The 26,733-nt window shown below is 31.4% G+C and overlaps 1 protein-coding gene across 5 annotated transcripts in view; it reads right to left on the bottom strand.

Moving 5' to 3' along the window:
- The window catches only part of LOC124374291, a 1,063,620-nt gene that overhangs the window by 374,505 nt on the left and 662,382 nt on the right, over positions 1 to 26,733 (bottom strand). For all 5 annotated transcript variants that reach the window (XM_046832534.1, XM_046832531.1, XM_046832545.1 and 2 more), the window contains exons 13-17: positions 25,217 to 25,325; positions 23,450 to 23,643; positions 19,712 to 19,965; positions 10,368 to 10,555; positions 7,221 to 7,329 (exon numbers count right to left, since the gene is read on the bottom strand). In XM_046832534.1, coding sequence (XP_046688490.1) covers positions 7,221 to 7,329; positions 10,368 to 10,555; positions 19,712 to 19,965; positions 23,450 to 23,643; positions 25,217 to 25,325 — 854 coding nt within the window. The remainder of the gene's footprint in view (positions 1 to 7,220; positions 7,330 to 10,367; positions 10,556 to 19,711; positions 19,966 to 23,449; positions 23,644 to 25,216; positions 25,326 to 26,733) is intronic.

Genomic DNA, 26,733 nt, shown 5'->3' with positions numbered 1-26,733 from the left:
TAGTATATAGTAACAAGGAATTAGAAATAATAATTGTATGAATGAGTGAGTGGATATAGAATTTAACTGATGTAGGATTGAGTATGCATACCAAATCGGTAGTAATAGGATTAGTACAGTTATCGGGAGTAGTAGCAATAAGTATAGATTTTCAAAACGATATGTTCGTTTATATTTAAGATGTTTCTTACATCCATTGAATATATTTCTAGATTATTATTGCCTAGTTTAAGAGAACTATATTTCTGAATATTTTGTCTGCGTTGTCTTTTTTAACGATAATTAACGATGCTTTTCCCCGTTTCTTATTATGTACAAAAAATGTCGGTCTGATTTGCAGATTTGTAGTCTCCCAGAAATCCTGCACCATAATTAGACTCCTATCAAATAAATGACAAAATAAATCTGTAAGTGGTAGAGGGACCAATAAAATACACAGCAGTTTTAATATGAAAAGTATTTATCGATAGTTCAAATTGTGCAAACAACAATCACGTGACAAAATCGAACATTATAATTAGGTTTTCCTCCTTTTAATTATAGAAAGCGGAAAACAAGACAAAAGTGGTGAAAAATGAATGTCATTTCCTCCACGTGGACTACTGGAGACTAGCAAATGTTATGGTTCTGGTAAAATGTTCTATAAACGACATATAATCAGTTCGTATCGAACTTAAAACAAAATTCCAAATTTACTAATCATAAGAATGTAACTACATGAAGTTATGGATATTATTACTGAGTAAAAGTTATATAAATAAAGAAAAGTCTCATATACTTAATGAGGGAAGGAGATTCAAAGGAAAATGCATGAAATGTAAATTGAAAAAGTGTATAGGTAGTTTTACCATTGCACTTCTAATGTTCCATTTATAAAATACACAATTACCATGCCGCCATGGTTTTCATATTGCCATATGTTATTCATAATGGCTTTACGAAGACAGGTGAAACAAATTCGGCGTATATATAACTAATGGTAACCATTCTCATCGCGGTTTATGTCAGCCGTTGATATACAGGGTATGTGTAGAGCGCGTTTATCAGATTGTTGTGGCATGATTTATTTGGGGTTTTAGGTCTTTATAAAACAGTTAATTTTGCAGTTCTCTAACAATCACTAACTACTGTTCATTGTTGCACCTATATAAACAGCAATGAAACAAATTATTACTATCCAGAAAAAAGATGTATAAACACAAATTAGGATAATAATGTTAGAAGTATTAAACAATTTTTTATCGGAATCATTCAACCCAATGCCAAATATATGTTTTTTTCTAAACCTTATATGTTGCATTGAAACCTTTTTTGATTAATTTGCTAAAATGGATTTGTATTTTATAAAATTAAAAATATGTTAATGCTAAAAACGCCTTTTTTATTGTAATATAAATATTATAACTTGATTAATTATTGTAATATGTAAACATATCTATTTTAAAGTTTACCGGCTGCAGTTTAAAAATAAAATCTATGTTAACAATGTGTCTTCAAAATAATTATAACGTCAAATACATTTATATTTGAAAAACTCCCAGACCTATGGACATTGGAACATCCTGTTCTTAAAAATTCACGAAAAAACTTTTAAATGTTGTCAAGGGTTTATTTTGATGGAAAATAACCATTCACAATTTATTTGTGATATCTTAAATGAAATACAGAATAATAGTACATATTTGTATATTTTATTTAGGAAAATGTTTCTTACTACAAAGTTGTAAATTTAGACTTTTTGAACTCTTGCACACAGTTTATATTGGCCTGCTTAAAACAGTGCAACTCTTTGATTAATTATTTAAACTTCATATGAAAACAAACAAAGGGCATGAAAATCATATGGACACCTAAAAGCTGTCCACAGTCATTTTGTATTGAATGTTTATCGTGCTATTTCAAAGTACATTACAGTAGAGAACTCCGAGAAGATCTAAAAAATTAAAACTCCAAGACAATGTTCTTGATATTTTATGTTTCTTTCAAGGGTTTTCATAGTAAATCATAATATAACATTATTGTACTAAATAGTAAACTAAAAAAACTACCAATATACTAAAATTGTATTTTAACTAAGAAAAGATTTTTTAAAGAATCTTTTCTGTTGAGATTGTAGAAGTGCTTGATTTTTTATATTAATTAGTGTTTTCCCATTTTCCTTGGGCGGTGCATAGATGTTGTCCCAAGAAAACCCCCTAGTGATTTTGTGGATAAAAATATCAAAGGGCTGTCCGTCCATCCGTCTGTATGACTGGCCTGTACGTTTTTCTCTTGTTTTCCTTTCACTATTACCGTATTACATATCTTTTTAAAACTACCCCAGTTACTTATTATTTAAAGCCGATTCTAATGTCCTTTACAGGTCTATTTATACGGTAGGAAATATATACATGTTTGTAGGAACTTTTCGAGCACGTTAATATTTTGAGGTTAAAACCGGTGATAATAATCAATTAAACCAGCTGCAGGTAACAGAGCGGCATTGTTTATCTCACAGTTTGGCTGTTTATCTGATCTGCGGTGTAGCCTGGATTTAACCCTAGACCGGTCGGGCAGATAAAAGTTCCTAGAACGGTCGGGCTGGGCCTGTGAGACCCAAAAATAATAACTCAAAAATTAATATTTTGTATACGTACATTTAATATATTACATTATATATATTTAGTACATTATCTCCTAGCAGTTATAAAAACAACATAAATTTAAAAAGAAATTATATTGATTTTTTAAACGAATTAATGATATAACATGTATTTTGTTGCATCAAACTGTAAACATTACAAATAAAGGTTACTTTCTTATTTTGTAACTAATTTTAATATTTCTTTATACCTATTTAGTGTAGAAGTAACTTGTTTCTTTACTTAAATGTAGAATATTTCAAGAAATTAGAGTAAATATAAGAAACTGGATATCGTTAAAAAACTTTAGTTTTCTAGCAGTCACCGCACACCATTTCTGCGTGCATCAGGCCATATTTAAGTAAGTTGTGTAATTTTGTTGTACAGAGTCAATATAAATATTTGTCGATTCAACTACCAATTCAATCAAAGGTTCGTTAAAAAATAAATTCCAAGAGTCAATTGGTGCGTCTACTTGCATAGCAGCTCTTATCAGCGTCTGTATCGTCACTTTCCTGTTCACAGTTCAATATTCGGTCTATTTCACTATTTCTAAGATTCGTGGTAATGTTTTACAGTTATATATACAAATTTACAACACTAAAACACAAAATTGTGCAGGTAATTGCCACAACCAACAGAACTTACACAAAATGAGAATGGCCGAAAACAGTAACGAGAACGGTCGGGCTGGGTCTCACAGGCCCACGTGCACTTTGACTCCGATCAAACTGATAACTGACGGAAATAATAACCGGATGCAGATAACAGCGCTCTCTTCAGGTTTTTCCTGGAAGGTACACGACCGCTCAGATTAAAATAAAAACTGAAACTTAAAAAAAAACTATAGAAAAATAAATGCTGGGTCTCACAGACCCAGCCCGACCGTTCTAGGGGTTTGTGCAAGAGTAATTGGTCAATCTACCACGTTCAACTTTAAGGTTACGTTGGGGAGTGTATAGTGTGTTTAATTCAAAAATATAATTTCAATCTTAAATTTGAATGTTTACCTATAGTTACCTAACTATTGTCGAAACGTTAGTAGCTACAATCATGAATTACAAGCTCTAGATCAAGAAGTTTTTCTTGGCCTAAAGATGATATTTTATCCCAGTGTTATGGAAAAGTTTTACGGTAGGATTTAACCCATTGGCCTTGTATCACGGAACGGTTCCGTGACAGCTAGTCTGGGCTCAAAATTTATATCACGGAACCGTTCCGTGACAAGTACAGCGCCATTCTAATAATTTTTTTTAACTCCTTTTTCAACCAAATGTATAAAAGTATAAATTAGACTAATATTGTTGCAACACATAAGAAGATCTGCAATACTACAATTAATTGAAATTTCAATGAATAATAAGTTACTATAAGAATATTAGTGTACTACAAGAGAAAAAGTCAATATTCTTGGAATTTTCAGTATTTAGAAAAAACATTTATTCTGACAAACTATGCATATATATATACACATATTCTAGTATTGTTAGGTAGAGAAATACATTTCAAATAAAATAAAAGCAACAATAGGGTATTTTATTTTATATTATTTGAAAAAAATATATATATTTTTTAATTTTAAAAATTCCAAAACTTTTTTAGTTTGTACAGCATTATTAATTTTAAATTATGACCAAATATATCACTATCTATTTATTATTAAAGCCCATTTCATGTTAATCCATAAATATATAAAATATAACCAAATAACTTGGAAAATACATTTTTTGTAAACATATAACAAAACTCTTACGTTTTGAGCATTTTTAATAGAATAACTCCAGTTGAGCTGATGGTAAAAATATGTATAAGCCGTGACATATTTAGGCCTTTCAGGCTAAAGCTATTGCGATGATGACCCTGATTGGGACGTTACATTTTGTGCCAAATACGCTAGGCAAATGTGCCACTTAAATGTAAATAATTCTGTTGTAGTTATACAATGAATTAAATGTATTACTGTATGTTACGTGTATGTAAAATACTAATTACAGATAGGCTAAAACTTGGGTTAGCCACTTATTTTTATTTAACAAATAATTATACAAATACAATACCATTTCTAAAATTTATGGGCCTATTAAGTTACTGAACAAACTTCTCAAATTTAAAAGCGATCTAGTAGCAAACAATTGTAAATGTTGACAATAGAGACAAAGACAATAGTGTTCTTGGAGGGTTATACTAGGGTTCATGAAACTACTTTCATCAAGAAAATATTTCGTTCTCTGATAAACTTACGATTTATAATTTTATTTTTTCCTTTAACTTAATTCATTTTGAAGTTTTTAATTTTCCTTATTAATGTATCGCACGTTAAAAATCTTTTATACTTAAACATACATGTTTAAAAGTATATCTTCTGTGTAGTCTTAATTCAAAATGGTAACTGAATATTCTCATAACTACACCGGGTTTGTTCCATTTGTGTCGGGAAAAGGGGATTTGAAGACGATAATTGAAATAAAAATTACATTGACTTAATTTTGCAATTAAGTCTAATGAGTAATCCATATTATCTTCTTAAAAAAATTATAATTAAAAAGTAGGTAAATATAATTGTTTTTAATTACTGTTTTACAATAAATACACATAGTAAAAAAGCAAAACTACGTACTATAACAAATCATGCTTTGTAGGAAACAGAGAAAATGGAAAAGGGTAAATAAAGCACACATAAATTTATCCTTCGAATTCTAAACCTTTCAAACTTATCTGTATAAAGTGTTTCAAACAATCTCTTGGATAATTTACTATCAGACCAACAGTTTTGAAGTATTGAATGGATGGTATGGTTGTCCAATCTAATTAGGGGTTTCATTAGATCGTCTGCGGCCATACCTATCAGTTTCCAAATGTCTCTCTCTGTTAGATTCCTCTGTTCGATTCATTATAATTATAGTGCTACAAAGTTTTAAATTAATTATCGATAATAGATTTGATGTATTAAATCAAAGGAAGCGATAAAACTAATACTACCATTCCTAAATAGGCAACTATTTTATATGTTGGAGGAAACACTAACGAGAAAACAGACTACTGAAACTTTTTAATCATGAATTATTTTTTTCAATGGAATTCTCAAGTGTTATTTCAGTACAAACTGAACCACAAAGAACAACTGTTTATTTTAAAAGCGTTTATTTCATGGCAGTACTTGCGCTCATTTTCAGTAGGCCGCTTTAAAACCGGACAGTTTTGAAGTATTCTTCGATATAGTTCTATTACTTTAATGATATAACTGTTACAAGCGAAATCATTTTTATGTATTTAATAGTAGGCTATGCTTTGACTTTATGTTTTAAAACTCCAGGGTCAGCCAACAAAATTGAAGCAGTTAAAATTAATTATTAACTGCGAAGAGAAACGGTAACCTTTAAACCTAGCTTAGATGTCATTATAAAAATGTATTTGAATGAATTCACTGTTTCAGCTGTACGATGGAGGAGGGTGATTCACTCCCATCAGAATAAATAATGTATGCGGGAAACATTCAATTACCTGCGTACGCTCATTGATTTTGTTCCACTTTATTTAATTTACCTTAATTTGCATGAAGGACTTTGCTGCCACAATGAATATGAATATGTTATATTCCATCGTCATACCCCAAAGTACTTTTCCGATAAATAATATTACTGGACGGTTATTTATAGTAATCTTTAAGTAATGAACCAACACATAGCAATAAATAAAGTAGTTAGTTGAACAGAAAAAATTATATTGGTACAATAACGTGTCTTACTGTATTATATTTGAAAAATATATCATAGTTTTAGAAATATGTACAATTGCTAAGATATTTTGAGGGAAGACAATTTGACTCATGATCAACTAGTTTGCATTGTCAGCCTAGGAGCCGAGAACCAATTTGCAATGCATAAGGACACACCGGGTTTTTATTGAAATCGATAGAGGATTTTTAAAAAGAATACAATGGATCGTAAGCCGTGCTAGATTTGGTGGAAGTCGAAATGGAGGATATCAAAAGTGTTAAAAACATCCATCGATATATTTTTCCCGTATAGTATTTTTCTCAGACTGACACATTTAAAATCAAACGTCAGACGTATAAAAATTATTTATACCACTGTCGGACTACTAGATAGACAGAGTAAAAGTCGCAAATTTTAGTCAATTAGAACTACTTATTTACGAGTCTGACAGATATTTTTGAATGCGACAAGCTAAGGAAAGTATAATCTGAAAAAAAGTTCTTTTTATATCTATAAACCATTTGATACCGATCTACCTAGACCTCCACTAAAACTCGCGCTAATGATGGTCGATGTCTTTTCAAGATATATTTTTCTGTAAATTTCAACAAAAACCTGTTTGAGTGCTGAAACTACAATGAAAATTAGTTCTCGGCTCCTAACCTACAAGTGAGTAATGAAAAGCTTAACAATCTCTTGGGCGAACTTTATTCAACATGTGAAATGAACGGGCCACCAGTCTGCACTGGTACGAGGAGAGCGACACTAGCAACAGAAAAGTTGAAGCGGAAGCGGAAGCGAGAAGCTGTAAGCGAGAGAGCGAGCGGACGAGCGTGGCAAGGAGGGCACAGCGTTAGGTTAGTATAATATCTCACCTGCTCACCTCTGGCTTGGAGAACACTGTTGTTTGCTGCCGATCACTCGCTTGTACAGGGTCAGCGCGTTGTGCAGGATGTTCAGCACGGATAGAGCGTGCACACTGGACAACACGTCTGTAACATAACATCACGGCTTGAGTGTACAGTATATGAAAGGTAGCCTATAGCCTAGTCATTAAAGGTTTATACATCGGAAATAATCGTATATAAAGTCAATTTTTTCACATAAGGTAGATCACTATTATTTATGTATTTTCACAAAAGTTCTCGTTTTATCCCTTGCGCTCTCCCCCTACTCCTATTTTAGTATCATTTGGATTCATTTTGAAAAAAAATTGGTGGTTAAAATTATTCAGTATTAGGTACATTATGGAGCCCTTAAAGTCATTATCTTGGGCGTGTAATGTTGTGAAACACTATTTAAAACTTACATTCTAACGCACGTTTTATTGAACAGATTTTGTTACTTTACCGTGGCCGGTGCCTGCTCGTTGAACCACGCAAACCGCCAGACTGCCGATCGTGTGCGGCTCGCTCGCATCCAGGATTGCAAGAATATTTGACCATTTTTTATAATGAAATATTACCAGCAATGGCATGTTTAAAACGTAATTGTTCACTAAGAAGCGGTTTTCAATTATTTCCAATATTTTACACCTGCTCTGTTTATGCGATAGTACTTTGCATTCAATCAAACATAACAAACACAGTCTAAGTTTTGATGAAGTAATTGGTGATTTTTGACCATAGGCAAACTAGGGGGAAACCATTACTTAAGTAAGTTAAAGTTAATTCTTTTATCGAAAGAGAATTTTAAAAATTTAAACACTGTTATTTTTGTACTGTAATTTACATTGTTCTTAGTGTTTATAATCATATGGAAATAAATAGGTCTCATTTAAAAATAATCTCGATTGTTATTTCCAAGTTTAATTAGAATTGTAGAAGAAATGTCATTATAGTTTACAGAATATCGCAAAGATAAAATATGTTACATGTGTGTTAAAAAAGCGTGGTCCTTTATATGCAAGGTGTAAACTAATGTATGTGTTACAGTACGGGGCTGACTGATGGATAATCAGGAGGTACAGGTAGGCATGGGAAGGGCGGCGAACAATTACTAAATACAGGCATGGTTGTGATTCAAACAGTTTGTTATGTGTTAACGACACATGCTTACTTGGCGCGCAGCACGCCGAGCTCTGTAGCGCCGTGCATCTTGTCACAAAAACTTAGATGAAATGATTTGTAGTAAAGTTAATGGTTGAAAAAATAACAAAGTAATTACATTTCATTAGCAGATATTTGCGTTTTTCAAAATGCTTCCAAAATTGTAATAAAGGGAATGGGAAGGGAGAAATATTAAAGGGAAAAACCGGGAACTTTTATAAAAATATATGTCTAATGGTGTTTTACCATAAGTGAAAAATTCAGCTTGCAGGAAAGGAAGTGTTTCTGACATAATGCTATTTTTGGACTTCGTTCCATGGATTACTAACTGTTATTTCCCTAAATCATATTTATTTAAAATGTAACATCTTTGTGTCACTATTCGTTAATGAAACACGTCATTCCCCGATAGATCATAGTACATTCACGTAGACTAAATCATTTTCACTATTATCTTCAACAGTTTTTATTTGGCACGGTTACAAAACTGCTGAAATGATCATTTAACTGTCAATTATTAATTGGAAGCCAATAATAATATATGTCTATTTTATCAGTTTTCAGGAAGTTTTATTAAAGGAAGTTTGTATTATACACGTTATTTTAAAGAGAGTATCTTTAGAATTCAACTCTAATATGTCAAATCACAACTGGTTGCACATGTCATATCTAAAAGGAACATTTGAATAACGTTTAGTAGAATATTTGCCCGATGGTTGACACATTATTTTCAATATATTATGACACAGATATTACTACTCACCATTATTATCGATATAATACATTCAACCATATTCAAGTGGTTGCAGTTCTTATCCTATTTATGACGAATTTAAATGAAGAAAGATTTGACAGGTGCCTTTATTTTAAAATAAGACACTGAGTTTCTTATTATTTTTCTTTTTTTAATAAATAGTAGCGACTGGCTAAAGGAATCTCGCAGTTGAGTGGCCACTAGGGTACAAATTTAAGAGACCGGAAGTTGGCTGTTAAAGTTCAGCTTCCTGTTGTTGAATTTCCTCCCTTCACCTTCTAATAGTGACTTTGTTATTTTAATTAACTATTTACAACTTCATAGGGTTTAGTAAATACCACCTTCAAGTGAAAAATGAAACATTTTTCCAGTAAATCTTTTATATAAAATCATAATCAAAATTTCTGCCAACTAAATTTACATGAACAAACAGCAATTTATATGTGTGACTATATAATATGTTGGTTAGGTATATGCCACGCTGAAATATCCCTAAGGTCTGCTTTGGCTGAATAAAAAAGGAGAATTAACGATACATGCTAAAGGTTAAGGAATGTAGTACTGAATTATTGTCTTTATTTTTCCAGACCCGCGTCAATTCAAAGGATCCTCCATGCCCTAGCCTTGAGTTTGCTAAGGATCTCTTTATTACAACTAGATGATATAGTTGTATAGAACAATGTACATTATAGTTGGTCTGAGCGTCAGCAAGGTATCACTCGATGGGCTGGAAAAATGTAATTTCTGTCTGTTTCTTTGTTTATCTATCTGAATCTTTCCACGTATTTAATGAAGCTATCTATCTGTTTGTCTATCTATCTACCCTTGAGACTTTGTATGGATCTTCATTTCTATTCAGCCAAAATCAAGTTCGATGTCCCATCGGGGGATTTTGGTTGAGCATTAGGAACATTTTTACAATGCTAATATATTATAAAAGTAAACATTTTTGTTAACGCTCAGACAAATCCCATTGAGTGACACCCACCATCATTAAACTCGATGACACGACTAATTGCTGTTTATATGGAAATTAGGCTTTATGTACAATTTCTAGTCTATTGGTCGTTCTTCAGATATCGTGTGGCAGACAGACAGGCAGATAAAATGAAAAGAAATTTGCCTACTTCGTTATTCAGCTAAATCAAACGTTTTAAGCTCCTAATTTTCATTAGGGTTCCAAATCTAAAAGGGAAGAAGACATACTCAATATCACTGTCTCTCTTACCGAATATGCACTCTTCCTGTGGTGGCTCCTCGTTGACGATTGTCTTCCGCACCTGCTCCAGCTGATCAGAGGCCGCATGTCTCCAAACTGACCCGAGCCTCTTCGCCGATACTTTCTGCATGCGTGAGCGAGTGGGTGGAGGTGGAGTCTCGGGGGCAGGAGGCGGCACTTCTACCAGGGGCTGTTTCCTGTCACAAACCATACGGGTGAGAGGTTGAGGGACTTTTTCCAGTTGGGACTTGTTTTTTGTTCTTAGAAATAGGGTTAAAATAGAAATGACTCAGGTATTGGTCGTTAAGAATTGTTGGTAAATATTCCTTGAGTGGAACTGAAATGTGACTGCAAAACGGGGCTTTTTTTAAACAACGATATTTTCTAGAGTTCTCATTTGAGAAATTTGAATGCGTTTTATGCAATAAATATACAATTTTTATTAACTATCCTTTTCAATTATCCATAATGTACCATTCCCTCTGTAAATTACTGTACAAGGCGCACAATTTGATCCACTTTCAGTATGTAATTCGGTTATGTTTAAGTTATTAACTAAATCAAAATTCGTCAAGCTCTGTTATAAAACGCATTGTCCTACTGACAGTTATGGATATTAAAGTAAACAAAAGTAAATATGAAATTCGTGATTATTTTTTTGCTCTTATAAACAATAATAGTTTCATCATGTATCAACATTTTGAGACTTTAAAATACTGTTTATTAGTAAATGTTGATAGTTAATAATATTTTTGGTGGTAATTAATACTTTAATAAGAAAGCTATAAAATAATATTGCGGCCTTCAAAAGTATAAACAAAAGAAAATTCTATATAATACAGTTTCAAAATTAAAATGTGCATTTAATTTAAATTAGAAAGTTATGGTATTCATAATTTTCAAAACGATGTTTTGTCAAACATTTACTGCGACACACTTAAGGTATCATGAGCACAGAAGCAGAGCTGAGCCGTCTGCTCTAGATTAGTCGGGAATTAATGCAGTTATAGTGCGTCTCACGAACTTAGTCAACTGAATATCTTAAACTTAACAAGATTTGGTGTTGCTGGCACCTCGCAGGCACCAGAGATGACGAGAGTCTCATTAAGCTAACAATATCAATCATAGTGAGTCTAAGAATAATGATTGTAATAAAATATAAAATAGCATCATTATTGATAGGAGTTTTCACTAAAAAAACCTATGTATGATTGAAAATTGCACTGTGGTTTATGTGTATAAGTGAATCAAAATTGCACTGGCGTCGATACTTATGACCAAAACAAACTTAATATGCTTTTAGTTGTCTAATTTATGAAAGTCATAACGCTTTTTTATTGTGTAGAATGAATATCTACTTTGTTATGATATCCATAACTTTTCATATTTTTTCCCGAGAAATCTGCAAAAAATACTAAATACAACGTAGGTTGAATTACATATAACTTAACAAATTTAGACGAAACAAATTAAGGTTCTTACAAAATAATTGCTAAAGAGTTAGAGATTGCACAGTTTTGAGGATTCCCACGATTGGAGTTAGTTCACAATCGTTCTTACGAGCGTCGGATGGCTAAAGTTTCAAGTATCAGCTAACAATAGCTGGGAAGACTTCGTGATTGAAAAGATTTGAGATATTTCTTGGATCTCTGTGGTTAGTGTGTGTTATATTAAAAAACAGTTTCCTCCAACATCTACTGAAGAAGTAATCTGAACGCGTTCTGTATTCAACATATTCACTAATGAATCAGATATTCGTGTTTTGGCTTCTATTTGAAACGTTGTAGATATCAAAATATAAAAAGGCAAAAATAGTATAAGGAAATAACTGTTATTGGGGCTGCTTGCTTATGTATTAAAATTGTTTATTTTGCATTCACCAGTGTATTTCTGTAAAAATGTGCATTAATAGCACAATTCATACGGGGCATTAAATTTGTTTTGTGGTTGTATCACCACATCATTTAGCTTATAAGTTATATCTAAGTTTGTGAGAGATAAAATTGATTTCTCTTTCAGTTTATGTTTTCATACAAATCTTATAATTTAGTTTAGATAAATAGATTTTTATAATTTAGTTACATTTCAGGTGAACATTTCAAGAAATACATTATGTAAATAGTAATAAAAAGAATACATACTACGAAAAAACTACTAAATTAAAAGGAAACATCGATTTGGTTTTCTTATTATATTGTCTTATATTATATTTTGGTTAAAATATATAATATATTAGATTTTGTGGTATAAACGATTCGTATATATAACAATGTAGGTTGTACACTAAAAGTGATTTTTGTGTTTCCTCAAAGACATCACTTCATCCGAATATATAAGGTCTCAAAGAGATAAACATACCTTCTAATATTCTTAAATAAATCCAACCAATTGGAAGCCAAATAAATGTCCAAACAGATTACGATGAAAATGATAAATTACTTCGAAGATACATTGTAATATGTAGCAGTAAAATTACGAAACATTTAAGAGTATTAGTGTCAGACAATTCACCATTGATAGAAGTCAGTAAATCTGTTTCAACCATTGAGTTGAAAGAACGTTAATGAAATATCATTATTGTTATTGATAAAACGTTCAGGAACTCTTCCTACAAAATGTTCAGTAACTTTAAGAAATCGTCATTTTGGTTATATTTGTAACTTGCATAATATTATGAGGTTAGACCACTTACTTGGGGTGTCCCATGATGGGTGACTAATCTAGGTAACAAAATAAAATAGTAAATAAAAAGAAAATGACATACAAGTCTTCGTTTTTCTTCTGACTGCATGTAATTTATGTACACATATTGTTATATTTAAATGGCTACACCACTGCAATTTGAAAAAGGAAGTGGACATTTTTATTAATACACAAAAGAAGAACAAAAAATGTCCTATTTAATCACAAATCCAATTATATAAAATACGTAAAATCTGTTACAGGCTTAACCGAATTATTAAAACATTTAATATCATATTATTGCTGTATTGGAATGCCAATCTTTTGAAATAACTCTCAGATGGTGGCAACAATGTAATCCAATCGCTCCACCCTGTCATATAATCTAACTTAGTATATGATTTTGTTTAAACATGGTTTTAATCATATTGACTCGAACTCCTCTATACACAGCAGTTTGATTACAATAGGGTCCTCTCTTGTTTCCGTAATAGGTTTCGACCCTACCATATTATAATCACCCCCGGCTAACGAACGCTATTACTGTTTTGTTCCACGCCTCTCCCCACGACACTGTGTATCATTATGAGACTTCATTTACCCTGCATTTATATGTTTACTGTCATTACACTGTTATAGCATTCTGAGAGTTATTATAAACGTTAGGTCTAGTTGTGAGTGAAAGGTCTCACTATAATATTTTAAAACTACCGAAGGTTATTTCTCATGCACAAACATACTCGATTACTAAAATTACAATGTCTATGTGTGTTAGGGGCACTTCCCTGAGAAATGAATACCATTGTCCAATTTCTGTAAAGGGCAATATTACTAAGTAATGCGTTTACTGCAATGAAGAATTCAAGTAGTTTTAATCAGCAAACGTTGCAGATTGGTGAAAATAGCTCAATGATTATTCTAACTTATCATGAATATTTATTCGAGAATCGGGGATATATTTCTTTACAAAACAAGCATTTACGGAAATATTTTAAAAGTACGTACATTTTAATGCTCCTCTATTAGTAGTTGAGTGGTTGTACCAAATTCGTTGAAATTTTATGCTTAATGTGACTCAACTTAAATTTTACATATATATTTTTCAATATTCCATACATAAGAAAGAGTGGGTATATATAATTATTATCGACTCAAGTATAAGTATAATTATTATTAATTTGTTAATTTTACCTCATTAAAGAAGTCATCTAATCACCTTGATTAAAATTTACCAGAATTATAAAGATTTTAAAACAAGCACACATAGTTTTATTACGGTGTATAATAAAGAACTATAAATATCATATATTATACTTGTATACATATGTATAATTTAAAATATTTCTTAGATTCTTGTGCTAAAATATGATGTATTTAAATTTGGGTTTTAAAACTGTTATTTTATCTACGTGTTTGGTATTAATCTAAAAGTTTTACTCTATAGATTTTCCTTTTGTGGTTTTTAAATTCAAACAAGCTCTGTTCCATGTGTTTCCAAAGTTCCAAGAATAATTAATTTAATGACTAATTAATTATATAGAATAAAACAGATGGTTACTTAACACTCGTGTTTCTCAGATACTTATTATTCTTTAACCACGCCAAAGCAGCTAATTATCTGTTTATTTATTAAGGATGGTTTACGCTCGTATTAGTACAAATAAATTAATATTAATACTGAATTTTTTAATGGTATTAATACTCATTATTATTTTAGTATTGAGAAAGACCAATTAGGTTTGATAGACCTCGTGAAGCTTCCTTCTTAAAGCGAGTACATAATTTTACAGCTATTCATTCCTCTATCAAAATATGAATGGTTCCATTTTAACTAAAGGAGATAGTTTTTGAAAAAAATACGATGTTGGAGCTTGGGACACCCTAATTTATATATTTTTTAGATTTTTTATGCAATTATTTACTATTACTCTGCAGATAACAATAAATTATATTTATAGAAATGAAAAAAGTTAAATTCATTGTGGTATATTTCCAAATTGTGTTGAACCAAAAATCTTAATTCCTTAAGTTACCTTTTGTTAATTATGCAAAAAGACAACCCGTTTACATCGTAGAACTGCATTTACTTACTTATCTACTAATCAGTAGTTTTAGATAAGTACCAACTACGTAGATAAAATAAAGGTTTTAAATACCAAATAATATTTATTATTATTTAGAATTTAACTATGAATTAAACATTTAAATTACGTAATATACAGTAGGAGAATGTTTTTCTAAAACGATTACCGGTACGTATTTTGTTCCCAATAGACTTCAGCAGTTTCTCAATTTATTTAGAACTACACGACGGGTAGTTAGCCTTGTTTAGCTAAAGGGTTTATTAGGACGTGGGAATGTCGAGAGCCAAGATTGGCTTATTAACAAGTTTTGCAAATTAAAGGTGACGCCAATTTAAAGTTTTACCGCCAACACTCAACTTTTCCCTTCCAACGGTGACTTCGCTTGGAAAGAGCTTTTGTAAGCATTGGGAACTTTTCTTTCAGAAATGTAAACGGTTGTTTTTAAATTTGACAGTAAAGTCTAATAGTAAATATTGACCGAATCATAAATACGAAAAAAAATAATAAAATTGAAAAGATAACACGTTTCTAAAGAAACTTGTGCAGTAAATACGTCTGTCTTATTTAATTTAATATTTAATAACACGGTTAATGTCGGTAGATTTCATAAGATTAGGCTTATTGCAATAGCAATCATGACATCATTTTCGTAAGGCATTATCATATATCAAAGGTGTTTATAACTATATATGTGTAATACAGTTAGAATATTTAGTAGCAACTATATTCCATTAATGAATTTAATATATTAAAATTAAAAAAATATACAAAATTATATTATCAGTAAAAAATAATATGGTAGGCATTTCTTTTATCGGTAACATTTAATGTTAAACACAATTGTGACAAATAGAGCCTAATCACTATTCTGTACAGAATGAACACTATTATTCGTAGATTTGTATTACTATATTTGTAAAACATTTGTAGATATAAAGGAAACATTTAACTATTACATTTGTTTGATTTATACTCTTAATCCCTTCACTTTTGTCTTTAGTATGTAATGTGTATGATTTTTTGGGCATATTAATGATATCATAATTTCTGTGCACTTACTTGAAATACAGAGAACAAAAACAATCACAAATTTATGATTTATAGTATTATTTTTAGATTAGTTGTAAAAGTTCCTCAGATTCAAGAATTAATCGTAGTTGAAAGCTGGTATATTGTAAAAATAAGTTTAAAAGGAGAAATGTGGATGAGTATCATATAAAAGGTATAGATTTAGGGGACATACTGGACATAAGGGACTTTTCATACAATATAGGCTAATGCAGTGTAATCGAATTTTGGCTAGGAACTTTTTTATAACGAAGCCATAAAATCGCTTTCTTGAAGACAAAAAGGAGAAAATATTGTCTCGATCACGCCATGAGGGACATGGATCTTGACCATGTTTATACCAGTGATATTAGCTCAAAATTCCTACGATCATTTATGGAAGGAAACTCCCGCGAACATAACAATACAATATTGAGAATTGCTTGTTTATCTTAGTATTTTTTCTCTTCAATTGAAATTATGAGGGATTTGTGTTAAAATGTATATACTTTCTACAAGTAACAACCCTAAGTACTCTTTAAAGGAGTTTTGGGTTCATAAGGCATCCTTACTGTTGCGTTTTCTTTTATTTTTGTAATTACACAAATTAACTGAAAAACTAAAAATGCAAACTTACAGCAGTATATGGATATTAACGATAGTTAGTTATGTTTTATTACAGATTTTAGTTGGAGTCTTGGCTGATTTTAATGATGAACTATAAATAAGGTACTGTGTTTTGATACAAATAAGCGCACAGGTGGTACAGCAAATATATAACCCTTTATATTATATTCTAGATAATTTAAATACTGATAACTTTGAATTAGTGGCTTGTACTAATTTGATTTGAATTCAATACTTGAAACGCATTGTTCTGATTTCGTTACATAAAAAATAGCAAATGTCATAAATCCTATTAGCCTTGAATAAACAAAATAGTGAATTATAAAACCATTTCAAAATTGTCTTTAAAGTAAAATTTAACTTTTTAACATGTTTTAACGCAGTAAAAACGTACAATATAAAATAGAAATTAAATTAATAATAATAATAATCTTTATAGTCATTCATGCTGTGAGTGCATGAGTTGTAAAAAATATTAACATGGCAATTACATTAATTAAAATTAAGAAAACTTGAAAAGATGCGTTTATACAGATATAATCCAACGGAATATATCCAGTCTAATCGTTGTCGTCAAGAGACAGTATAATATTAATACATCGGTTGTAAGGGATTAGGTAGACAAAAATATATGATCAGTCAAAACAAAGCAAATTATCAAATACTAGCCCAAAATATAGGTTATTTTATTTATCATTCAAATGCAGGTAGAATATCAATTAATATGCAATCCTTTATAATTTTGAATAAAAAATAAGTGATATTTAGCAAGGAGTACGTCATAATGCGTACGTAAACAGCTCATATAAACATACTTGAAAAGTTTATACTTTACTCAATAAGGAGACCCTACAAGTTTTGATGTAAAAATAAAACTTCACCCAAGAAGAAATATATTATCAGCCAACGTTAAGCGAAGAAAAATATGGAAAGTTTGACGTCGAAGTCATAAAATGTTCCAACTTCCAATGCAATTTTATATGGTATGGGAACGGAGTTACCATTCGAACTTGAGTTTTGCCTATTATATATATAATTATATTATATAGGCAATATAATTATAACAACACACACACACACACACATATATAATATAATATATTGATAATTACATAATATATATATATTATATATATATATATATATATATATATATATATATATATATATAATTTATTCTACTACTAAAGAAGAGTAAACACTAATTATTCGATTTAGATTATAAGAAAACCTCATAAAGTTTAATTAACTTTACACACTTCCTGTTTTGGTAATAAGGAAACATTAAATCCTCATTACACCTTAATCTGCTTTTCCATCTTGTTTTATGATGAACTCGGTAAACCTTCCCCTCTGAGGAAGACATAATGATTTTAGAGTTTAAATTGAAGTTAATGGCAACCTTAAATCACCTTACATCGATATAATATTATACAATATTTAATAAGAATATAATGCTATTTTATTAAACTAGTTTAATCATACAGGCAGATTTAAATTAACTCGTCTCATTCTATTATTCGTAGTTCCTATAAAAAGCAAGTATATTAATTAAAGTTTGCTCATTCTTCCCGTAACATGCAAACATTTAACCCGATTCTTGGCTGTGTGTTTGGGACTCCGTATTAAAGTCAGTAACGGTTAACTTTCATTAACGTGTGCTCATTAATTAACGATTATTGTAAATACTACAAAGTACATACATCATACTACAAATGAAGTAATGTGAAATGATGCATTTAATTGAGCATGAGGTTTCCAAAGAAAGCGCCTTTTTATAAAGGAATAATGTTTTTTGTGACTAAAGTTGGACGAATAAGGTAAGTAGCATGACTAAGGATTTACAGGAAGGTTACACATTAAAAAGGAGTCAAATTTACACATTTGCCTATTTAGGCGGTACCTTGAGAAAAAAAAAACTCGTATAGAGTTACATACAATCTCGGAATACTAAGTTGAAAAATTATTGTTGTGTATAAAGAAATTGTGTAATAACAGTTCCTTCAGAATGTAAAGAGAAATTGATGACGAATAAATCCCAAGAATGAATAAACTTAACAATGAATTATTATTACTGTACCGAGTATATATTTATAATATGAATTCAATTCCCATTCAATTTTAAATGATTGGTGATGACAGTGAATCAAATTAACACATAATTTGTTTCGCTAATGTTGGAAAAACGTGTGTGGCCATGTTCGTTGGAATAAGGCCATCCATAGACATAAAAAAACAGTCTGTAAACCGAGAGCCAATCGGCACTGTATGTGCACACAATCTGGATTTTCTTGTCGGATAGTTGGTAAAGGAATTTAATAATGAAATAGATCGTGGAGCCACTCAAGGTTTGGTGGAGGTATATGATGGTATTAAAAGGGTTAGAAATGTGAAACTAAAATAATAACAATTAAAACTGACAATACATAAATAATACAATTATCGTTATAAATCTAGTAAAGAGACTGAAAGTCACTACTTACAGCTGATTAGTCGGTACGATTAGTTGATGTAAATTTAAAACTTATTGCAATCGTAAAGGACTAAGAAAATTTTGTTCTGAGAATCAATATTGTTTCATATTGTTAAATCTTTTCATTCTGTCTTATTTATGGCCCTTCACCGAAACTAGCGTTGAGAAAATCCATTATTGTTTTAGGAGAAACTTCCCTAGCAAGGAAATCCAGGTTGTGTGCCATACGATAGAAATTGGCTCTATAAACATTACTAGTTTTACTCCGTCCAAGTGAAATATGGGCATATACAGACGGTTTACAACAGCCTAGAAACCATTAGTTATTTGTAAGCTATTAAGAAGAAACACGTATCTTCCGTGTAACCAAATTTTAATTTAAGATAAGAGAATATGTTTTCAGAACGAATAATAAAAGGTTTGTCGAGTCGGTCACTTACTTGTCGTTGCAAGGGTGGTGGAGGGCGGTAGATGTACGGACCCGAACATGGCCCAGGCTGTGGACCACCGCGGCGTCTATCACCTTGTTGATGGTAACCATCGCTGTGTACTGGAGGTCGTGGACACCGTGAATGAGGTTCAGGCAGACCTTCAGGAGGAGGCAGCAGGCGGCTGTCAGCTCCAAGCGGCGTGTGTTCTTCTCCACTTCGGTAAGTTCTCCGCTTGAAGTATCGCCATATGCCTCCAGGGCAGTCTGGAAGCAGCAAGCATATAAATACAACTTAGAATTTCATCAGATCTTGTCTGATTTTTAACATAAACTCAGAGCGACTAAAAACAGTTCTCTAGTATAATACATTATATTACGTCTAAGGACTCTTTATTTGAAGTTTTTGACGATGGAAGGATTGTGAAGGAAGCAGGATTTTTTCCGGACATTTGCCATCGTTCTGTGGTACAATATAATCAGTATCACTACGTTTAGAGATCTGATATCTGATATATTATTCCGGTAAATTACTAATCTAATGCGTGACTACAATCTAGGTTAAAGCAAACACATCTCTGTGGTATGTTTTGTTTACTTTAATCTAGGTTTTAGTCATGCATTTACCACAGTTTAATCATTTACCTGAAGAAGTGATCAGATTGCAGATCTCGAAACGTAGTGTCACTGATTGCATTGTATAACTGAACGATGGCAAATGTATGAGGATTCGTTTGAAGGAAAGCTAGAAAGGCTAATATAAGTATATTTTATTGGTAGTCGTAGGATTAAATATTTTAAGTAATTATTGGCGTGCAAGGAAAATTAAGGGCCAAAATGAATGACGTACGTAATAATAATAGGTTTTAGAATAATAAAAATTATTTAGGACAATGCTTCGTAAACTGCATTAGAATATGGTCTGATTTAATTGTTATTTAGATAAGGCCAATTATTTATATAATACATATTGTTCACCCCAAATATATTAGTAGAGAAACACCACTGTTGCTTGAGGACCAAAATGTGATTAAGTTAAAGAAGGAGAGGAACAGATAATTGAGTTTACCTTTCTGCGATTTCAGGAAAAATAACAACAGAAAAAGAAATTTTTTTTTCTAAAACAAATTTCTATACCATAAAATGAAACAGGTTACAACTAAAAAAGGAGATTGTTGCTGTTAAAAACCCATGGATAACATCTTAATCAATGAACAAAAGTTAAATTATCGCTAGAAGGAAGAAAACATTGTTCAGAGAATTAGTTTTTCCAAGTAATACGTAACTGGAAGGTGTAATTTTCTGACTACAATGCATTTGTTGTGTATTATTCTCTCAGCTATTCTCTGGAGGATATTTTGTCTTATTGCTTTTCCAAACTATCACTATATAATACAATCTATTAGTTTTACGTCGTTCGCTGCAGCACGGTGCAAAACATTGTGTGCAACCGAGTTTCTGTAGCTTTTCTTACTGTTAGTTCTGACATTCTTTTGAAGTTAATAGGTTAATTAAATTTATTTCAATAGCATGTGTTTTTCAGATGAATTGGAACATATTCTTCTCTTTCTTTCAATTTCTAAAAGAAAAAAAGAAAGAAAGAAAATATTTATTTCCCAAAAATAAAACATAGTTAATACATAATAAACAATAACAGATATGTATACAATAAAGTCCTTGACCTGCCAGGGTGTCGACCAGAAAAAAATATGCTATAAGATTTACACTAAGATAATTGAAGCTCACAAAATTAAAATATTAATATTTACATAGACATCAATATAATCTAAAAGTTTAACTTAACTGTTTTCCTAGAATGTACTAAAATTAAAATAAAAAATAAAAAAACACGTTTTGGTTAACTAACATACTTAAAATACTCTCCCCCAGCTCTAAATAATTCATCTTTTTTTTTATATTTTGGGAAATATAATATACCTCTAAAGGCCTGTGCAGAGGTACATCTTCTACATTGACAAAATATTATAAGTCGAGCATAATAATTAAATAAATAATATAGTAGCTTACTCATTATATAATTAATAGACTACAAATAATGATAGGAAAATATTCTTTTTAGGTGCTGATCATATGTCCCTAATTTTGGCCGTAAAAGTTTAAATGTGTCAAGAAAAAAACTAAAAAAGAAGAAAAAAAAAATGACTTTGTCTGTCTGAAGGTTTTCGTGATTTGAGCAGCGTTTTGTGTGTGTGAGTGTGTGTCGGTTTATGTGTTGGTATGGGTGCATTCTTTACTTAGATAATATTGTATGTAGGTGTAAGTGTACGAATTGTTGTGAATGTTGCTGCAAGGTTGCCACTCAGACTGAAGGCATCCTCGCTACTTGCTCCATCATGCGGCTCTGAGCGGAGACACTCCGCCCGTCAAAGCTCAGTCCATGCATGGAAGGCAGTAATGCGAGGCGCCCCAGCCACAAGTCACGCCATAGCCCACTACATTGAATAGGTAGTCTATACTGTCTTGTTTGAACAACCAGCTTCTTAGACTGCGTAAAAATAACTTTAAACTTGGTAAAGCTTTTATATTTCCAGGAATAACGTTATATATACGAGGAGCTATAAAATTAAATGTTTTTCTAAAATAATCTATATAGGGTTTCGGGACACAAAAATTCCTTCTATTTCGCAATGCCATACTATGTAAAACCTCTTCTCTTGCGGCATATTTAACATACTCTTTCTTTTGTATTAGAGTATTTTTCGATTGTCAACTTAAAAATGCATTTTAGTTGAAAACTTTGAATTAATTTAAAATGGTTTATGCAATTTAAACATTCAACTATTTTCAAAACAAACTTAATGAGGACTTTTAATAGTGAAAAATATTTTATAATATTCTAATGGATTTAAAATAAAATATGCAATACATAAAGGAGGTAGTTCCCAACATATAATTATATACGAAATAGTAGTAATCTTAAAATTTAATTTTAAGCCTTTTACGTTTGTTTTTAGGATAGCACGTTCAAACATCGAAATCTGTGACGCTTAAAGGAATATACATACACTTCATAATATATAAAGGATGCTTAGAAGCAATGTTAAGGACAAGAGCTGACATGTTGAGACAAGGCAACGAGTCACTAAACTATAATGCAATTGTTACGCTATCATTCACTCATTTCATTCGTTCATTTCATTCTTTTCATTCATTTCATTTCATTAATTCCATTCAATTATTCATTCCATTCATTCATTTCATTCATTCACTTATTAGGAACAAGAGTTGCCATGTTGAGATAAGCGAACGTATCACTACGCTATTGTGCATTGTCACATACATAATTTGACAATATAATGGACAAGAGCTGCCATGATAAGGTAAAGCAACTAGTTATTAAGCTATAGTACAATTCATAAAACAGCTGACAATTTTAGATAAAGAAATGAGACATTACTCTATTACAATTAATCAAAAATACTATGTAAAACGTTAGAAACAAGAGCTGCCATGATGAGACTTAAGACTGAGGTGCATTGAGACCTTATAGTGCATTGTCATCATAATTTGGCAACGTTAGATAAAGGAACGAGTAACTACACAAATTTAGAATGCTTCCTTTCAAAATTTGAGAATTTTAATACTTATTACGGCTGGTTTTTGTGAAAGGACGTTCATACGCTAGCTACAGTGCTGATTCAATTACAATGTAAGAGGTCATGGACTGTAGCCATAATGGTGATGTGAAAGGATTTGTCGCTACGCTAGAATACAGTGCAGCTATACTTACTTTGAGAATGTTATGCAATAAAGCCGCCATGCTACGATGAAGGACCGAGTCGCTACGCTGCTGCAGCACTCTCAGTAGTCCGGGGATGTGGGAAAGGATACCACGAAGGAGGTATCCGAGGCACTCAGGATTGCCGGACATAGAGAGTAGAACGTGGAAACTCCGACCAGACTCGGCGCTCACCGGTTGTTTTTCTACAAATGAGGACACTTATTTAATAAAAATATGAGTAAACACTCATAATACGTTGCTGTAATCTAAGTTTTGGAGCTTGGTAATTAAAATATATATGAATGGGTTCATCTAGGTATTCTCATAGGTACTATATGTCCGAGTATCAATTTAATCCTCACGAGTTGGTTATGTCAATCAACCAATACATATGTAGTAAGCAATCATTACATATGTAGTTTGGAACTAATGTTTACAGGTAGAGTTTTTTTACTTTCTCCTTATTAACATGTAAATTAATTAATGACTTTTTCTAAGGATGATTTGCTTATAGAAAATTAAGATTACACAGATCACTCATACTTATATACTTTATACGTGTTTATAACGGTTACTAGAACTAATAAACTCTCTGATGATGGGGAAATTAACATATTTTGAGGTTGTTACTGTGACAGTAATATATCAACGACTTCTGTACCAGGAATAACTCGCCTCCGATTATCAAAAAGCATAATAACCAACTGGAGTGGGTTCGGAATGTGTGTTTTGATGCGCTGATACGGTGACCTCATTTTGTAGCGATGTCAATTAACTCTTCAACAAACTTAACACTCCCCATCTCTTTTTGGTTTTTACATACGTCCATTCACGTAAACGGGTGCATATATGATGATTTGAATGATTACGAAAAATAATCTGTAAAACCCCAAATAAGGAAGCCTTATTATTTTGTTTATTATTTTATTAGCCTAGTACACATTATTGTGTAGTCTGCAATTAAATTAATATTTAAATTATTTAATGTTTCAAAGACTTTGAACGTAAATATTACAGATTTTATAATAATAAATTATAAAATAATTATTCTAAATAATAGAATTCTAAAATAATAAATAACAAACGAAGTATAATTGTATTATATGTAATTTGATCTGTAAGTACTCTAGATAAAGTAAACAAAAAAAACCAATATAAATAGAAGGACTCAGTTGTATTATGAAACTTGTTCACTTCCTCTTTATCAGAAACTTAGAACAGAAAGTTTAATCGTTCTAGCAGAGCTTCCCTACAAGTAATGGATCCCGCTGTAAAACTCATTGTTGATAAACGTTCTCGTTGTCTTGTTTTTCAAACTTCGGTCTGGAAGTTGAAGAGTAATTCTATAATTTGATATTGTTCAAGTAAATATTGTTTAAAATTTATTGATGCAAAATCTATCAGTAATGGGAAGTGTTTTGGGACGATATTATAATTCATGAATTTGTAGTATGTGTAGTAAATTAAATCAATTGTATGTGTTTTCAATTAAGATGTAGTTATCAAAATAGTTATTCATGATATATCCTTATAACTCAGTATGTGAACACTATCCAAACAATATGAAAATAATCAGAAATATTTATATAATTATACTGCATAATTGCTATCAACTGGTAGTTAAATACGTACTGCCAGTTACGTATAGGCATCATATGATTTAGATTAAATTCTGGATTTAAATACATATTGTATTTTTATTGAGACCTAAGCCACTGTTTCATGTCGAATTCAGTCTTACACGTGTTTATCAATAGAAATAACGAGTAATCCTACCTGATACTGAAGAAAATTGACGCTCTCTTGCCGCTTCTTTCCATCCTTTTCTCTTACATTTACCCTTTCTGATCTCACTATCTCTTTTCTTCAGCCCTTCTCCGTTTTCCTGCAACAATAAAGGAAACATAGAACATTAATGGTTGTATTTACTTTTTCTGTAGAGAAGTTAACAAAGTTCTAAAACAAGATTTTAATTCTGATCTTGCGTAAACTAATTAATTAATTATGCAAGACTATATTTTTTAAAGGTTTTTAACAACGCAATTGCGTACTAAAACATAATGATAAGTACATTCTACCAGCCTCTTCTTAATGGAATATAATACATAATTTAAAAACAAAAACTCCAATAATTATACAATTTTATTTTGTGTGCTTGGGTGTTTTTTGTTCATGGAACACACCATCAGACCCATAGAATAGAAATAAAAACAATGTTTGACCTCGTCTCTATTACCGGGAACATTCCTATTTTTGACACAGCTGGTATTTCACTTTCTTACATTCTGTGTCTAACCATGGAGAATATTACTTGTGAGCAACAAGTATTATACGTGAAAACGTCTTATCAGAGTGGAGAAAGTTGTGCGGCTACAGCCATAGACGACTTCGCGTTACTCTAGAGCGTAATGAAGCACCGAATGAATCAACAGTTCGCAGACTTATGAAAAAGTTTTTTGAGGCGGGTTCAACTTACAGTCGTCCTTAAAAGTTCTGGATGTTGTCATTCTGGCCGATCTGAACCGAACATTGCGTTAATTCGTGGCAGTGTGGTTTGTTAGCCTAGTGAAATTAGACGTCGCCATTCTCAACAATTTGGTTTAAGATGTTTTCCTGTGCGGAGAATTCTTCGGTACAATCTCAAATACTATCCCTATAAAAATCGGTTGACGCACCGTTTGAAAGTGGCAGAACATCAGAAGAGTCAACAGTTTGTTGACTGGTTATTTAGATAACGACAGGAGAATAACAGATTCGCAAATAAAGTCATCTTCGGTAATGAAGGGCTTTTCCACTGAAATAGATTTCTTAATAAACAGAACTGACATATTCGGGATTCAGAAAACCCTCACATGGTTAACGAATGACATATTGGAAATCAAATTTTTTTGGAAATCAAAGGGAACAGACCGTAACAATAAATAGAGACCAATATCGTACGATAATTAGGGAGCTTTTGTGGCCTAAGTTGGATGGAATGGGCACTAAAAAGGTGTAGCTTCAACATAATGGTGCCAACCTACACACGAAACAATTGTGTTGCTCTGTGAACGGCCACCAAGATAGTGTGACTTGACACCTTGACACTTGACTTTTATTCTTGAGGTTATCTGAAGTAGTTGGTGTATGCCAATAAACCCCAAAATATTGAATTGAAGGAGGAAATTCGACGGGTTGTTGGCGAGATGGAACCTTATCGTGCAGTGTCATAGTGAATTTATTGTTGTTGCGTGCCAGCATTATAGGTAAGGCCAGATGCATGACATCATATGTGAAATCTGAATATTATATGA

Source organism: Homalodisca vitripennis, chromosome 1 (assembly GCF_021130785.1).
Source record: "Homalodisca vitripennis isolate AUS2020 chromosome 1, UT_GWSS_2.1, whole genome shotgun sequence".
Classification (NCBI taxonomy): domain Eukaryota; kingdom Metazoa; phylum Arthropoda; class Insecta; order Hemiptera; family Cicadellidae; genus Homalodisca; species Homalodisca vitripennis.
Note: the sequence above shows the minus strand (reverse complement) of the source record. Positions and strands in the feature narration are given on the sequence as shown.